This window comes from Gossypium raimondii, chromosome 6, assembly GCF_025698545.1.
Source record: "Gossypium raimondii isolate GPD5lz chromosome 6, ASM2569854v1, whole genome shotgun sequence".
In the NCBI taxonomy this organism is placed as follows: Eukaryota; Viridiplantae; Streptophyta; class Magnoliopsida; order Malvales; family Malvaceae; genus Gossypium; species Gossypium raimondii.
In genome coordinates this window covers 38,504,601-38,523,783 of record NC_068570.1, presented here as the reverse complement: position 1 = coordinate 38,523,783, position 19,183 = coordinate 38,504,601, and the positions used below count along the sequence as shown (strand labels likewise).

Sequence of the window (19,183 nt, the reverse complement as noted above, 5' to 3'; positions counted from 1 at the left end):
AATAGACTCATTAAGCTTTCATTTCATATCTTATTAACTCTCTAATTCAATTTTCACCATTTTGGTGATTTTTCAAAGTCACACAATTGTTGTTGTCTAAACTATTTTGTTGTAAAATGTATTCTTTCATAATTTCACCCTTTCACTATCTCAATTCCATTGAATTTTCACATCTCATTCCAATAGTTCATTTCAATTCATATACAATTCATTTAATTTATCACTATATTCAAAGCAATCCAATTTCTCATTTCCAATTTCAAGTTAATCTTCAATTCAATTCCACATATATATTCATCACTCAATTACACTTAGTCAATTTCCCGATGAACACTTTGGAATAATAACAAATACACGGTGGAATCAACACATAGCAATCACTTTATAATAAATGATACCGGTTCACATAGTAGCCTACACATAGTACTACACATGTGACCATTTTCATTCGATGCACGTAGTAGCCTGCACATAGTACTACACACGTGATCGAAGCTATCCAGTATGCATAGTAGCCTGCACATAGTACTACACATGCGACCTATCATTCTGGTACACATAGTAGCCTGCACATAGTACTACACACGTGATCGAAGCTATTCGGTACGCATAGTAGCCTGCACATAGTACTACACATGCGACCTATCATTCCGGTACACTTAGTAGCCCGCACATAGTACTACACATGTGACCTACGTGTATAAATTTTTTGCAGACAATTAAAATATATTGCATCATAGAACTTATTTAACATGAATGAGTTAGCCAAGCGCTAGAACTTTTACTAGTACGTACGCCAACATTGCTAAAGAACTGGATTAAAACAGATTATGAGGAAAAAAAATTAGAACTTGGTATCCCATGAGTAATGAACGTATATTCTAGCAATAGATTCCAAGGAGTATGACTTAAGCAGCTTTAACACTTGTATTAATCTTAAATTTTAAAAAGAAAAGAAAAGAAAAGAAAAGAAAAGAAAAGAAATATCCAAGTTCCAAAGAACAACTACTAGGAAATTTGAATGTAAGAATTTTCATCTTGCTGAGGTCATAAGTTTTTGTTGTCATCGTTTCTGAATTTTTGCAAATAAGTGAATCCTTATGCCAGCCACTTCCTCAAGCATGATATAACAAATATCAAGGTAAAAAAATGGGTCATGTTGAGTATGCATCACTTCATAATAAAATTTAAGAACAGGTAAATGAAAGATAGTTAAACATATACCGAGAAATATCTACTAACCTTGTGCAATACAATATCAAAAGGACCCTGCTCTGAAAGAGGTTTATTTTGATCAATTGCAACAAATAATATCCCCTTATTCCTATACCATTTTCAACATTTAACTCTGTTACTAACATGAAAGAAAGAAACAAAACAGCAACAGCAATAGACCCTTTATACTAACCGCAAAAGATAAGCTTTTTCTCTTATCAGGGTACACAACAAACATTCCCACATTTCTTAAGAAAAAAGAAGAAGCAACAAATGGAATTGATTGGGGAAGTTCAACAAGCAGAAGGAGAGCAAAATAAGACAATGAGAGAAAGGAAGATTGAAACAAGAAAAGAAGCCATAGTTGAAATCATTTGTCTCAAGAAATACCAGCAAAATCAACATATTCAAACTCTTAATAAGATCATAGATAGAGTGTGTGATTGGTTGCACTATAGTGTAAACAGAACTATAAATAAGAAATACCAGCTTAAATCAATAGCTTCAAAAAATACCAAACATAAATAGAGTGTGTGCTTGGTTGCATCTCTTTGATCCTAGCTACTGTAAGTATGATAACACAGATAAAATAAATCCTAAAGCCAAACACGTGTATGCCTTGTGAAAGCTACGGCACGAAAGAACAGAGTATTTTATAATAATGAAGCATGGCAATCAAATTCCAGCGAAAGAAAATATTAAACAGAAGAGGAACTAATTAAACAGAAGAAGAAAAATAAAAGAAACTCTCACCTGTGGAAGAGGAACAAAGAACAGAAAATAGCTTTGAAAGCCGAAAATGGGGAAAGGAAATTGGGTATAAAGCTCCAATTTCACCATCAGAGGGGAAAGAAAATTTAGGGAACCAGCAGAGGGGAAAAAAACGTTTGGGGGAGAATTTGGTCAATAATAATCGAAAAGCAGTTAACGCTGAAGAAAAGGAGAAATTTTTAGCTTCTCCATCTAGAGAGAAGTACTTTTCTGATGGAGAATTTGTAAGAGAAAAGGAGGTTGTTCTCGGTTCCTTTTAAGAGAAAAGGACTTTTTAGTGAAAAAGTCATTCTCAAACGGGAAAAAGAACGGGCCCTTAGTCCTTTTGCCTAAATTGAGTGCCCAAACGTCGAAATTTTTGAACGAAATTTTTACGAAATCATTCTATGAAATTATAGACCATAAAAATATAATAAAAAATAAATTTTTCCTCGTCGAATTTGTGGTCTCGAACCACTGTTCCGGTTAGGCCTAAAATCGAGCTATTACAACTTTCCCGATTTTAAGCCTATCTCCTCCATTCGGCCACTTAAAATTTTTGGTTGCACTATTTTTATCCAAAATATTGCTCCTAATAAGTCCAAGTTAGACCTTAAGTCTTTAAAATGTGTACTGGTTGGGTATTCTTCACTTAAGAAGGGTTATAAATGCTATCATCCTCATTCTAAATGATTTTTTACCACTATAGATATAAAATTTTATGAGCAGGATCCCTATTTCACTCCGGCTGAAATTTAGGAGGAGCCATGGAGTGATTTTCATCCACATCAGGTATCTCATTCTAATCTTCATTCTCAACCTTCAAAATTGCCACTATTTTCGCCTTTACTTGCAGATTTGTCACCTATGACTACTCCCATTGATTCTCCTGTAATACCTATAACTAATTCACTCACACCTACTTTAAACACCCTTCCTAAAAATACACCTACTCCCACTGAAAGTCTTCCAAAAACAACACCACCCAAACAGCTTTGTGTCTACACAAGAAAAAAACATATCCCTGAGATTGTTTTGCAATCTGATTCTTACCGAGAATTGGATTTGGGTCCAGCTGTCGAAATAGAAGAAGAAATCAGTAACTCTACTACTCTAGATGACTTCCCTATTGCTATTAGAAAAGGGGTTCAGACAGTGCACCAAGCATCCTATTGAAAAATTTGTTGGTTATAATTCATTGATGCTTCTTTTCAAGCATTTACAACAACCTTGGATAAAGAACAGGTTCCCACAAGCATAGTTTAAGCTCTAAAGGATCCAAAATGGAGAAGGGCTATTGAAAAGGAAATTTATGCACTAGAGAAAAATGCTACTTGGACCGTTATAGACCTTCCTCAAGGAAAAAATGCTGTTGGCTGTAAATGGATCTTTAAAGTATAACTCCAATGGCAGTATCCAATGATACAAAGCTAGACTAGTGGCTAGAGGCTTTACGCAAACATATGGGATAGATTTCATAGAAACTTTTGTACCTGTGGCAAAGCTTAACACTGTTCGAGTACTCCTAAATTTGGCTATAAATTGCGATCGGCAATTACATCAACTTGATGTAAAAAACACATTTCTTAATGGCAAGCTAGAGGAAGAAGTTTATATGAAATTGCCACCTAGCTTAGAGTCTATTGAAGGTAGCAACAAGGTTTTCAAGCTCAACAAGTCTCTATACGGGTTAAAACAATCACCGAGAGCTTGGTTTGAGAGGTTCACTAAAGTCATTCTTAAAAATGGCTACAAGCAGTCCCTTGCCGATCATACATTTTTCATCAAGGTAACTTCTACAAATAAGGAAGCTATCCTAATTGTGTATGTGGATGACATAATTCTTACTGGAGATGATAAGGAAAAGATTACCAATTTGAAGAAGTTGTTAAACAGGGAATTCAAAACCAATGACTTAGGAAAGCTAAGGTATTTCCTAGGAATGGAGGTGGCAAGATCAAAAGAAGGACTTGTGATCAATCAAAGAAAGTATGTACTTTATTTACTTAAAGAAACTGGTTTTCTTGGTTGTAAGCTAGCTGATACACCAATGGAGGCAAACTTGAGATTTAACAAAGAAGATGGGTCTTTAGTAGACAGAGAGAAATTTCAAAGATTAGTTGGGAAACTAATTTACTTATCCTTGACGAGGCCAGATATAGCCTTTCCCGTAAATGTGATAAGTCAACACATGACTAATCCTACTGAAGAGCATATGGCAGTAGTAAATAAAATTCTCAAGTACTTGAAGAAAACTCCAAGACACGGCTTAATGTTTAATAAGACACAAGACAGAACTGTTAAGATTTTTATAGACTCTAGTTGGGCCGGAGATCTCACTGAAAGAAGATCCACTAGTGGCTACTGCACTTTTGTTTGGGGTAACCTTACAACTTGGAGAAGTAAAAAACAATCTATCGTTGCAAGAAGTAGTGCTGAAGCTGAATTTAGAGCACTAGCTTTGGGAATATGCGAAGGAATTTGGCTACTTAAATTATTAAAAGAACTTGGCGCTAATCAGGAGGATCACTTTGAAGTTTTGTGTGATAATTAATCTACCATTCAGATGCCAAGAACCCAGTTCAACATGACCGGACAAAGCATGTTAAGATTGATAGGCATTTTATGGTTGACCAAGTCAACAAAAAGACAACCACTCTTTTATACATTCCTTCAGAAGGACAGATTGCAGACATTCTTACTAAGGCTTTGCCAAAGCTTGTTTTCAATAAATTCCTATTCAAGCTGGGATGATACAATGTATATCCTCCAACTTGAGGGGGAGTGTAAGAATTGTAAAAATATATGCCATCCCTTCAGTTAAGGGATTTTGTAAATATTCTTTTTATTACAATCCCTTATTTTAAGGGATCATATCTCCTAATATTAGTATCTTTTCTAAACTTACAGCTTCCTAGATTAGAGACATAGTTTGTATATATAAAGGTGTAATATATTCTATTGAAGGATATAGAAATACAGAGAATTACTCTAACTTCTACAATAACCCGTAACACATTTAGGTATTAGTTTTTCCAAGCTTTTAGAGAGTTTTGTGTTTACGTTTTGAGGGTTATTATTTTAGATTTTGGGGTTTAGTTTTATATCCATCTGTTTACTCTTTGTTTTTGTCGTTTTAATGAAATTATCTTTGCCCGTGATTTTTTATCCTCTTTGGAGGAGTTTTTCCACATAAAATATTTGTGTTCGATCTTTTTAATTTCTTCATTATTGTAAAACAATACAACGAGTAACTAGTTTGATCATCATAAACATTTTCTCTGGTAACTGCATCAAAAACTTGATCAGGATGTGAATAATGTATATAAATTTAGTTCTAAAACAATATTCAATTGGGTCTCAAAATAATGTTCACTATTCGCTCATAATTGCAAGTGCACACAATCGTTGTTAAGTAATAATTATAAGGAAATAAATCTGTTAAAAAGATTTTGAGGATCAAAGCTACAATAAATTATTACATATGATTTGAACTAATTATCCAACTCATTAACTAACTAAATTACTAATATAAAATTAAAGACAAATAAATAAATAAAAATATATAAAATAGAGCACTAAAACATAGATTTCTTATACAACCTCAATTTATTAATGTAGTGGTTAAGGATGACTTTCAATTAATGACATGAATGCATCTTGAGATCTAAGCGAAATGCTTAAAGTTTAAGTATCACTATTTCACCTCACCCAATGCCTCTAAGTAGTTTAATAATTTACCAACTTCACATCAATGCAATGTAATCCTCAGGTGATCGTTCTACTCGAAACTAATTTTGGGCAACTTTTCACAAGATTGGTAAGGTAGAGTAAGGAGCTCTCTTGAACAAATGCACAAATCAAGAGAATTAATCGACAACGATCTTTCCTAAGTTAAGTTTTAATATTATTTCAATATCAATGTACCACCTGTGATAAAAAAAAAGTTAAGATATCAACTTGAGAAAAAAAATTTAAATACCATTTAAGTCATTTATTAATATTAATTAGAAATTTAAGCCATTTAAAATTTTATCCAATCACCGCTAGAGGTGTGCATGGGCTGGGCCAGGTTCAACTAAAAATTTAAGCCCGTTTGCCAGGCCCGGTCTTGGCCCGACCCAAAAAATGGGGCTAAAATTTTGTCCAAGCCTGACTCGGATAAAAATATTAAAACCCGGGCCCGACCCGGCCCGCCCATATTAATTTTTATATTATTTTTATATAATTTTAAAATATATATAATACATCAAAAATACTAAAAACATCAAAATAAATATTTCCTAACAAATTGAAAATAAATTTTAAAAAATATGTATACTTAAATAACACTAAAATAGATACAACTTAACACGCAAATGCCTCTAAAATAATAACAAAATTAAAAAATTTCTTTAAAATAATAACAAAATTAATAATAAAATAAGTTTTATACAATATCTAAACAATAACAACAAAATAGTAGCAACATAATAGTAAAATGGTAGCAAAATAAGGAGAAAATAATAAGAAAATAATATTAAAAACAAAAAAAATAGATTTTTTTGTCCTTTAGTGAATTCAGACCTATATTTCGAGCATATATTTTTGTCCCAAACCCTCTCACATTTTGGGTGGGCCTTCGGGACGGGCTAGGTGGCCCGACCCATGAACAGGTCTAATCACCGCTTGATATGTGTATTTGTTTGAACATTTTTTAAATAAATTAAAATCTTAATATATTTTCTATTACTTTTATTATACATAATATAATATTAATAAATTAAGAAAAAAAAAAAGGAAAACACAGTATGGAGAGCTAAAAAAAGAAAAGAAAAGTCGAATACATTTCTCCTTACCTTCTTCCGCTTCCTCTCCCTCACCATCTCCCACATTAACCTATATTTTTAATATTAAATTAAATAACTTTTGTTAAGAATTTCCATTTATACAGTTAAATATGGCTCGTCCTCCTTTATTCTGGGTAGGACAACGTTTATACTATAACTTCTCTTGAACCCACCGTACTGATCTTTCATTTGCCTTTACTCTTCTTGTTGTTCCTGCAAATTCGAGTCTATTGATCTTTCCCTCGGCATGGTTTCCAAGAAATTTATAAATTATTAAGTCTATTATAATGGTGGGCAAAATATCAATAAAAGCCCTATTTTTTAAAAAAATTACTGAAATGGGCCCATTAAAAAATTAATTACCGGAATGACCCTATTTCCCCGAAAAATTGTCCACGTCAGCGTGTTGTCAGGTGACGAAGCAGGAAAATGCTTCCTCAAGGAAGCGCTTTGTCCACGTGGACAGAAAGCGTGCCCTCAAGCATTTTGCCTGCGCGTGAACAGTAGCAACGACTACTTTTTTGACCGTTGGTGACCCCCCTAACGGTCAAAAAAATATAAAACCCCCATTTCATTTTTTCACACCTAAATCCTTTCTCTCAATTTCTTTCCAATATTCTCTCAAATTCCTTTCAAATTCCTCTCAAATTCCTCTTAAAAAGCTTTAATTTTTTAATTATTTTAAAAAGGTTTAAATTTATTTTTTGAATTTTTTAAATCATAAAATTTGATCGTGTTAGTAATGGCGGAGAATTAATTGCCTCGATAACAAGCACATATTCGCTTAACAAATGAAAATGGTAAGTGTTAAATTTAATTTTAAATATTATTTAAGATTTTTTGATTTATGAAATTTTAAATAATTTTATTTTATTAGAAATTTCTTATAATTTTTAAATAATTTTATTTTATTATTTCTTATAAAATCAGAGATCGGATATTGCAATGCTATATCCGTAATATGCATGGTCCTCCATCACCGTTGGTAGAGAATTACCTGCGAGAAGCGGGTTTTTAGCACGTGGCGACGGTAGGTCGGGGATGCAAGCTGGACCCGAAACTCATTAGTGCGTTGATTGAGAGGTGGAGACCTGAGACACACACATTCCATCTTCATGTGGAGAATGCACTATCACTTTGGAAGACGTAAATTTGCAATTGGGATTGCCAGTGGACGGGTACACGGTCACCGGGTCTGTTCAATCAGGTGATTGGGGAGCGGTATGCTACGAACTCTTAGGCGCTATTCCGGAGAATATTAACGGAGGTCGGATCGAGATGGGCTAGTTACGAGACACAATCCCGGAGCCGGATGATGATTCTACCGAACTGGGAAAAATTTGATATGCTCGGGCATACATTCTTCAGATAATTGGAGGTTATCTGATGTCGGACTTGAGATGGAATCTTGTACATCTAAGATGGCTGCTGAAACTCGTTCATTTTAGAGTAGCTGGTGAATTTAGTTGGGGGTCTGCCGTGTTAGCAACATTGTACCGAAAGATGTGCGGGGCGACGCGACCGAATAAAGCGAAAATTGGAGGTTGCCTATCACTACTGCAGTCATTGGCACGGTTTCTCTTTCCATTTTGACGTCCTCGAGCGGACCACCCGTATACATTCTCACTAATAACGAGGTAAATTTTATATTAGATTTTACAATTATTACGTAGATTTAAAATATAATCGAATACTAAAAATTTATTTAATTAGGTGGAACCATTCGGCAAGTTATGCTCGATTACCTACCTCTCTTGAAGATATACGGCTTCTATTAAACTAACGGTCAGAAGCACAAGTAAGTATTAAATAAAATAGATATTTCCATCATGAGATAGTCGATTGGTATTTAGTATTTAGTATTATGTATTATGTATATAACTAATATTTCCATCATGTTCATATAGTTTCAATGGACACCATACGAGGATTCGACAATTCGGGTAGTAATTTCGGATGAGTACTTCCAAAATCCAAACACATGGCATGTGAAAGTCCCATTGGTCAACTTTGCGACCGTAAAGATGCACCAGTTGGACAGAGTATTACGACAATTTGGATTCTGACAACCGATTCTCGTGGCACCTGAGGTGTTGGATGATCATCACAAAATCGACCTACGGTAATTGTATACGGATTGGCCGAGATTCTGGTCACACTACATCTAAATGTGGGAAGATTGATATGATTATATACCTACTCGGGAAGCGATTATCGTTCCAGAGTTAGCGTGCGTGCCAGAACATGCCACGGTTAAGGATCCATGGCAAGTCGTATTTATTATCGGTAGAGGAGAGGCAGTGGAAATTGCGTGTCCAAAGAAAACGACGTGGTCCTTTAAATCCAAGAAGGGACGACGACGCAGGCCCATCACAATCACCCGACCCATCACCAGGCCCAGCAACAGCACCCACATAGTTACCGGGCCCAACACTTCAACCGACGACACCCACAGCATAGCCTTTTCAGATGATGTCAGGCGCGTATCCTAGCCCTTTTATGTATCCTAACCCTTATATGTTTCCTTTTTCTAACCTATGGCAGGTTGGAGTACAAGGCCCGATTCATCTCCATTTTCGATTACGCCGAGTGATCGCCAATCTATAGGCCACTGTTGCACGAGGGATCGCATGAGGGGCCATTGGGGAGCTCTTCTTTTTACCAATCCCCATCACTGTATGGGTTTCAAACAGCTTCATCGTTGGTGATGCAAACACCTCCACAGTCACTATTCTATCAAGGTGGCTCATCGTCCCAACACCGACAACCAGATCCCCTACCGGAGGAACCAAAATCCCCGCCGGAGCAACCACAACCCCCGCCGGAAGCTGGACAAAGGAGGAATCCAGCGCGTAATCGTTGATGGCTGCCATGTAGCACTGAATCCGGCAGGCACAGAGATTGATTTTTACTTTAATATATTTGTACAAATATTTTAAATATTTTGATATTATTTGATGTAATAAAATAAAAATTCTTCTATATTATTTCATGTAATAAAATAGAAATTTATTTTTATATTTTTAATATAATAGAAATTCTTTTAAATAACACAATATTTTGAATATTTCTATATTATTTCATTTAATAAAATAAAACGTTGTTTTGAATAAATTAATTGTAATTCACTTTAATATTTTTAATAAAATAGATTTTCTTTTAAATAAGTCAATATTCTGAATATTTCTATATTATTTAATTTAAAACATTATAAATAATACAAAGTTTTTTACAACAACGTTCAACTATTACGATTTGGGCATGATCGGCTTGTATGGCTTGGGTTCCTACACCATCCGCTCAACTTCTGTAGACTGGCTGTTTCTCGGATATCTATATTGTTACGTATTCTAGTCGAGCAAGGTCGACCCTTTGGTTTGCGACGCAATTCTCTATCCGGTAACAACTTAAAGGGAGCAAGCGATACAGACGACCACTTATCTAGGACCGGTGGGAATACGTGTCTCTAGATGTTGTACATGTTTTCTAATTTGTACACTTCGTCGACATAGCTCATCGAATCTAGACGGAGATTTTGACAAGCTGTAATTACATGAGCGCATGGATAACGAAGTGCGTCAAACATCCCACAGTCGCAAGTCCTATTTCGCAAGTGTATACGATATTTCCCGCCAATAACACCTTGATGCGGTCTGTCAAACTCTGTAACGCGAAGCCATAAGTTGTCTCGATCGTGACACACTGTGTGCATGGTGTTTGCCTGCGCATTGGCCTTGTTAATTTCTTGCACTACCTTACTGCACCATACATGGCCTCCCTGCATTTGGTCTGCATAACTCGCTGCTCGCTTTGGAAATAGCGCCGCCAAACAAAAATATGTCTCTTGCACAACTGATGTTATCGGTAGATGGTGCGTTCTTTTTAGAGTAGAATTTATGCATTCAGCCAGGTTTGAGGTCATATGACTATATCGTAGGCCGCTGTCGTATGCTTGTGCCCACTGTTCGAAAGGTATGTTACAAAGGTAGTCCGCGCCTTCGCCGTTAATTGAACGTAAAACTGCCAACATCTCGTGTAAACGATCTTTATTTATTTCATACCCTGCCAATATAAGTTCATAGCGAATATTACATACCACTATTTCATTTAAAATAAATTCAAAATGACAAACGAAATTATATTAATAGAGACTAAATACCCATGTTGGTTACTTGTCGTCATTCACTATTAGATGGATATTGCCTGTAGTAGTTGGAAGCAACATGCCTTAGGCAACACCGATGGTGTGTGCGCTTCCATAAGCTTCATTGTCGATCAATTGCAGCTAGTATTCCGGTGCCCCGATCTGAAATAACACAGATATCAGGTTGGAGGCACACATGCCTATTTAACCTAGATAGAAAGAAATCCTAGTCATCAGCTGACTCCCTCGATGTTATTGCAAACGCAATTGGAAGAATTCTCCCACCGCCATCTTGTGCAACTACTAGCAATAACCGATATGTATATTTACCAAACATAAAGATACCGTTAATTTGTACCAAGGGCTTGCAGTATGAAAATACGTCTCGGCATTGCTTAAAGGTCCAAAACAAGCGTTTGAACACTTGGCATCCACGTTGCAATTGGCCGTTGTAGTACGCATGTTCCGATTCAAGGTCTGTTATGCAACCTGGGACGTATCTCTTTAGCACTTGACACCACTGCTATATTTCATTATATGAAGCGTCCCACCCACTGTGCATCTTCTCCAACGCCTTCTGCTTAGCTATCCAAGCCTTGCGATAAAAGGGTGTGTACCCCATTTGGCTACGAATATTGGCAATTAAGACCGGCATTGAAGTCCTGGGATCTGCCTTCATCGTTGGTAGTATCAAGCTAGCTAACATAGCTGAATCCATCTTGGGATGATCTTGTGAAATACCTATCAACGGAGTACATTAAATAATGCAACATTACATAATAACAGTATTATTCAGAAACCCTAAATACTGTACCTGCAGCACATGTATGTGGACTTTTATACTTTTTTATCTCCCATAACCCTGTCCTTTTCCTCAAAGAGGCGTAGATTTTTCATGAACATGTACCGTCTTGAATTGCACACTTCGCCTCAAACTTATCATCTTTGGATTTAACCACGTGGTAGTTAACGCCGTTATTGATGCTATGTTGTTTCAATGCACCAATAAAACTATCTTTGTTGGAAAATTCATTACCAACTTCAAATTCACCCGAATCCAGTATCGAACTTGTGCGATCACGCAACTTGTGTGGTAGATCTGAAAACTCCAATGCATCATCTGCAGATAGATCGACATTATGCATGTGGGCTGGAGGTGAGTATGCCCTGAATCGTGGATCTTCTTCTTTATCTGAATCCCCTTCAACATTTTCAAGTTCGATTGGAATAGGCTCTGGTTCAGAAAATAATGTAACTTCTACACCATCGGGCTCGGGTTCTCAAGGTAGATCCATATCAGAGTCATCTTTTAACCCACCATCATTTGTAACGTATGAGGTCCCCTCACTAGTAGACATCATAAGGAGTACATCATCCCTTCGTCTGGGCGTTTTATAACGTCCCCAATTAGATGTAGATTGCCAACCACTAGAAATTGATGCCGTTCCCCAGTACGTATTCCCAGCATCAAACATCGACCCACTGACAGAGTGTCATGCAGGGGATGTGTATTCCATACCGCTACCAAACATGGGCTGTTCCATATTTTGTAACCCACTAACCAAGTGTCGGGCAGGGGTCGTGTATACCTCACGAACAGCAGTCGCAAGTGCATCATTTGACGATGTAAATTGTACATATAACTCCATATAGGGTGCTCCACTAGCGAGATGAGTCTGCATCATTGCCTCCAAGCTACGAGCACCTTTTACATCGAACGAGTCATATGTCACCGGATCAACAAAAGAAAAAAACTGATACGTAATAGATAGAACTTTCATTGGCGTCGTTCCGAATATTTTACGTCTAATTCTTTTACGAAGTTCTGTCAAATCTATGTTCTGGTTAAAAACCAGTCATACTGTATTCTCCGATAAAAAACAACACCGTTCTCGGTGTGACAAACCTCACCATCATAGTAAATAATAGCACTAATACATTCACTTATTTTCAATTTCTATCATTCTTAGACTCTCTAATTTTTTTTTGTTGTGCCTTATTCAATCTGAAATTTTTTTTGCCTCATTTATAGCCTCAGGCCAAACATGAGCTACTGTAGCAAAAGCACGTCCACGTGGGAGCTTCTTTTAGTACTTTTGTTGTCAAAGCATCCTGCTTAAAGTGTTTTTGACACTATTTGCTCAGAAACGTCTGCTCGAAATTATTTTTTCAAGAGCTATTGTAGCAAAAGCGCGTCCATGTGGGAGCTTCTTTCAGTACTTTTGCTGACAAAGCATCCTACTTAAAGCGTTTTTGACACTATTTGCTCAGAAACGTCTACTCGAAATTATTTTTTCAGGAGCTACTGTAGCAAAAGCGCGTCCACGTGGGAGCTTCTTTCAATATTTTTGCTGACAAAGCATCCTGCTTAAAGTGTTTTTGACACTATTTGCTCAAAAATGTCTTCTCAAAATTATTTTTTCAGGAGCTACTGTAGCAAAAGAGCGTCCACGTGGAAGCTTTTTTAAATTAACACTAAACCCTAATCTAATTTTTTAAAATTTTTAAATTAATTTACTCAAGTAATTCTAAACCCTAATTTAATTGATTTTTTCTTTAAAAACCATAAACACGAAATCTAATCCAATTTTAAAAAATTTATAATTAATTTAATTAATAAACCTTAAACCCTAATTCCTTATTTATTTAAATTTTTTAAAACCCTAAACTTAAAAACCACAAATTCCAACCCTAAACCCTAAAACAAAATCCCAAAACCCTAACCAACAGGAGACACGGGCAAAACGCGTCCTTAAGGGCGCGCTTTATGTCCACGTAGGCAAAGTGCTCCCTTGAGAAAACGTTTTCCTGCCTCGTCACTTGACAACGCGCTGACGTGAACAAGTTTTCGAGGAATTGAACCATTCCTGTAATTAATTTTTTAATGGGCCTATTTCAATAATTTTTTTAAAAAAAAATGACTTTTATTGGTATTTTGCCCTATAATGATAGAGTAAACTAAATAGAAATAGTTGGCAAAGTACGCACGTGTAAACAGTGATTAAGTTAGTGGGGGACCAACACAATCCCAAAAGGGTATGTGAATAAAATTACAGCAGAAGCCTTTTGGACAATGACATATTAGCAAACGATTAATCCATTACCACCATCCTTGGCCCTGCGTCTTAACTAACCAATGTCTCTTTTCCCTTTCTATTCTATTAGAAATGAAATTTATCGCAAACCAGTTGTTGGAGTCAGTGAAGCCTACCTTATTTGAATTGAATTGAATGCCCCAAAGCTAATTTCTATCCTTGAGAAGAAATCGTAGGGCCATTTGTCGGGATTGGATAACTCAGTTGGCAATGGCAAATATGGGGGTCAGGAAGTTCAAAGCTGGAGTTTGGAGGTGCCGGTTTTGGCAATGCAATGTTTGGATCACATTAGCTGTGTGCTTTTGTTTGGTTTTTTTCTAAAAACAAAACCCACCAATGTTTCGACGTCAATTATTACTAAAAACAAAACCCACCAATGTTTATTGGTTTTTTTTTTCTCCAAGCACAATCATATCAGAAAACTTTTTAAAAGAAGAACCTGTCATGACATACGTCATGGGATGAACCAACATTATTATAATATATTTATTATAGAAATTTAAATTTTATTAAGATGAGTAAACTACTAAAATAGTCACTTTTGTTTGTCTTAGATTACATGTTAGTCACTTATGTTTAAAATGTTACGTTTTAATCACTTACGTTATCATTTTGTTACAAAATGATCATTTTGCCGTTACGATCTGTTACCTCTCAAATGACAGTCCGACGTGATAATTAAAATGAGTTTTAAAAAATTATTTTTTATTTAATTAAAAAAATCAATTAATTTACTTGGTTGGACATCTACGTTAGCATTTAAAACCCATTTTAACTATCACGTCGGACTGCCATTTGGGAGGTAACAGATCTTAATAATAGAGTAACCATTTCGTAAAAAAACGATAACGTAACTGACTAAAACATAACATTTCAAACACAAGTGATTAAAATGTAAACTGAGGCAAATAAAAGTGACTATTTTAATAGTTTAGTGTTGACTTTTAACATTTATAATTTTTTTTTGAATAGACAGATTTGTTGGATTTAAAATTTAAAATTTAAAGATATAATTACATTGAATCTAGATTAATTTATTTACTGTGAATTGTATTTTCTCGCATTTTTATAAATTAAACAAAATCTTCAAGTTTAAGTTTCAAATATAGCATACAGAGAATCCCAAAACAAGAAATTTTATTCTTTTATTCTTTTGTATGTTTGTCCTCTATGAGTTCAGAGTTTTCTCCTTTTGTGCTTTTAGGGTTTTATCCTTTAGGATGTTTCCCAATGACAACTTCTATTTTATTCACCTTTGCAAAAGCAAATAAAATTGCAGATTAATTGTATATATGCTATTTAGCCAATTTGTTGTTTTGTTGAAAAACTTAACAAAATAATAATTGATTTTGTCACACCATACAAATTATAAATTTTATAGAATAATAAATATAATTGGGGTAGTAATGAATTTTATTTTAATATTATTTAACACATATTTAATCTTAAATTTTAAAATTATTTTATTTAAAAATGATAAAAATATTAATTATAATTTAAAAGATATATTTTATAATTTCATAATTGAGTTGATAATTCAATTAAAATGACTAAGTAAATAAAGTACTTAAATATAAGTATAAGATTAGACATTGCTTATTTAAGTCTTTATTTTGGAGGTTCAAATTAATAATTAATTTTTTGTTAACCATTGGTAATTTAATTTTATAAAGGATTGGTTAATATTCATATTAATCTTACTAAAATAATTACTACAAAATATGAATCCTTTGTGTAAGAATGATTAATTGAAGGAATAATTCAAAAAGGCAATCATCATCTCCACAATATTCCAACTTTGATGTTTTCTTTCTTTTTCTCTCGTGTTCTCTGTGGAGGGCCAAATTTTCTTGGTTTCCCTTTACTTATTTGTTGAGTGGTAAGGAGTGCAAAGAATAAAGAAAAGTGGAAGTAGGGTTTGATGTATCTCTTTATAATCCATAGATAAAACCTTACATGCAGTTAGTATAGTTCAAATATATAAAATAATAAATATAAAATTGAATAAATAGGGATCTGACTTCTTTATATTATTACATTGGATTCCACTATTTTCTATTACATACATTTTATCTAATATGATTATCACAATTAATAAATTAGTCTAAGTTTATAAATATATTAAAAATAACAATGGATTGAATATTAATCCAAATATATTATTATCTATACTATTATTTAAATGTTTTACTTGAGTTGTTATCACTCTCAATCGGGTCAAAAACTCAATTGTTAAATTACATATATATTCTCCGTAAATAAAATAAGTAATATTATTCGAGGGTATTTTAGTTTTTTCATTTTAAAAATTAATAAGGTAATAAAGTGAGCATAATAAAATAATAATATATCAAAATATCAAAAATAATGTGTCAGTTGAGTGGTAAATAAAAGGTTTTACTAATGCAATCAAAGTGAGCTCGAATTCCACCTGCATATATTAATAATATATTTGATAGAGTTGGTGCCACAAGTTAACTCGACAATGACTCAAGATTGATGATAATACCATGATAAACAATTTAATCTAATTTTTTCTTTTTAATAACGTACATGTTTTATGTTTTATTTATTAATTAGTTTCAAACCATAAGTTTCATTATTTATTGTATGTTATTTTTAAACACACATATATGTTCTAAATTCATGGTTTCTACACGTATATGCACATGATAGGATTTCTAACATTATTTAAAGCCTTTCAAAATGCTTGACTTTAAAGTCATCATGCCCTAATGCATCGAGAAGAGCAAATTGTCAAACTTAAGGGAGAGATTCAATTTTTTTTAGCCGGTTCAGTTGGTTTATTATTAAGTTGATTTAACCGAGTATAATCTACAAAAATCAGTTTGGCTAAATTAGAATTCAAGAATAGACATAACTGAATCAACTTTAGATTGACTAATTTAGTCAGTTATTGACTTAATTGGGTTTTTTGTAAGTAGGTTATTTATTGGGCTGAGTTATTGAACTTAAAAAATATATATTATAGAATATAATTTTATTCTAAATAATTAAAAAATATTAACTTAAGTTGATTTTTTTGATCAAGTAAGATTTGAAAAATCAAAAACAGATAATAGATTAAATAATTAACAAAGTCGAACCTAATAAAAAAACTGTCCAAACTGTTCAAACCGAAAATAACTAAATTGAACTGATTTAAACCGATAAATGCTCTCCTTAACCTAAAGCATATTCCTCCATCTTATACTATTCATTTTTTAAATACACTTTGAAAGTCAATATGCTTTTAATCTAAAAAAGAAGAAATATTTTATACATTGCTAGTGGAATTTTTAGACTCCACAAGTAGGGTTAGGGGTTGACAAGTTTCCTATAAGGGTATAGTAAAATATTAAAAAAATAAATATTTTAAAAATAGAGGCACATGTCAAATTTAGTTTTTTGTAGAAGACAATGAAGTTGTTATAAGGAAAACTAGAAATATAAAGGTGAAGCTTGCTATAAGAAATGTCACACCTTCGCTTGGTGAATCAGTATTTCTTTGGAAGGATTATGCTAGAGAAACCACCTAAGTCGCGAGATTTAGACTGGTTGGCATTGGCAAATTCCTTGGCAAAATAGTTCATTGAGCTTCGCCAAGCTTGTGGACTATCACTTCGCAGTTGGCGAGTTCTTTGCTTGGCAAGATCCTTATTTGGTGGATTCTACCTTTAATAACTCTGTCACATGTGTTTTCTGTTAATGCAAGCGTATTAGTGTGTTAGAAATCGTGGTTAGTAGGACAGGTTTAGGTCACGTGGCATCCTAATAGGGGTATCGTCTCAATAACCAGAACACCTAGAGAACCTCATAGGAGGTGATTAATTAATGGAAACTTGTGTGCATGGATACTGAATAGGGAACTTATTTAGAGTGAGAATTTGGATTAGAGTTTGCCTATAATAGGATAACTCGGTAGTGGAGAGAAGATTTTTATTTCCATCTTCTTTACTTACCTTCGTTATCATCGAAGAAAACTCGGAAGTGTTCTTCATTGATTACAGAGGAATCGATCGTTAAGCTTGTAGAAACTACCTTCTTTTAGCTACCTGCTGGTAAACTCTTAAATGGTCAATGTCGCGACACTGGAAAATGGGTGTTGCGACACTAGGTTGATGTCGTGACAGTAGGCTTCAGATGTCGCGACACCGAAAATAGATTACTTACATAAATTCAATTTCATAACACCGAAGGTTGGGTGTCATGACACTGGACGGATGTTGCGACACCGAAAACAAATTACCTGAAACATGTTTGGATAACTTAAAACTAAGCTTGAACAATAATAAGTCATTCTATATCACTTCCAAAAACATTATCAAACATGTTTCCCCATTAAAGTATCGTATAATTCAACTTTAACTAATTCAAGCTTGTCAATTTCAACGTTGAATATCGTCTAATTCATCCCAATTCCAAACATAGCAATCCAAAATACAAATTTTACAAAGTGGACCAAGAGTACCAAATCTTCAATTAAATTCAACCATTAACATTTTTAACATATTCTTATGTACATGCCAAAACTAATGCCCAAAAATTTAGATCCATACTCTCTTTAAAGCTTGATTGGTGATTAGATGAGTTGGAGTTGATCTTCGTTCTAAAGCTTCAAACGATCTTCACCTACGCGTTTGAAAGAAATGCGTTAAGCGTAAAAGAGCTTAGTAAGCATATCAAGAACTTAAATCAGCTTTAAAATTTAATTCTTTTCACAAACACATATATAAAAATTTATATAGCACTTACATTACTTTCAATCATCATGCACAAATTTCGTTTCAATAATAACTATAGTAAAGTACTAATTCTATAAGTTAGAAATTACTTACCAATGTCATATTAAGTTCACTTACATTGTATTTATATTGTCCAATTTTAGACTTAATAGAACATAATAGGATATACAGAAATGTTGATAAGATGCACCAAAGTGCCACTATTCTTCGCACAGACTTGCAAATGTCACTTTGCATAGACATGTGGATGTCACTTTGCACTAAAGTGCCACTAACACTTGCACTATAGTGCCATTATCACTTGCGCGCTTAGTCACTTTCCAAATAGAATGTTATTTATATCCTACTAGTTCTCATTTTTTCTACATGGACATTTAACGTACACAATTTCACTACATTCACTCA

At 34.0% G+C, this 19,183-nt stretch overlaps 1 protein-coding gene across 1 annotated transcript; it reads left to right on the top strand.

Annotated features, from left to right (window-relative positions):
- Positions 1 to 3,580: 3,580 nt before the first annotated feature.
- Positions 3,581 to 4,519, top strand: LOC128041733 (uncharacterized mitochondrial protein AtMg00810-like). The gene has a single exon (XM_052632035.1). It carries the CDS (start codon positions 3,581 to 3,583, stop codon positions 4,517 to 4,519), a length of 939 nt encoding a protein of 312 aa, XP_052487995.1.
- The last annotated feature ends 14,664 nt before the right edge of the window (positions 4,520 to 19,183 follow it).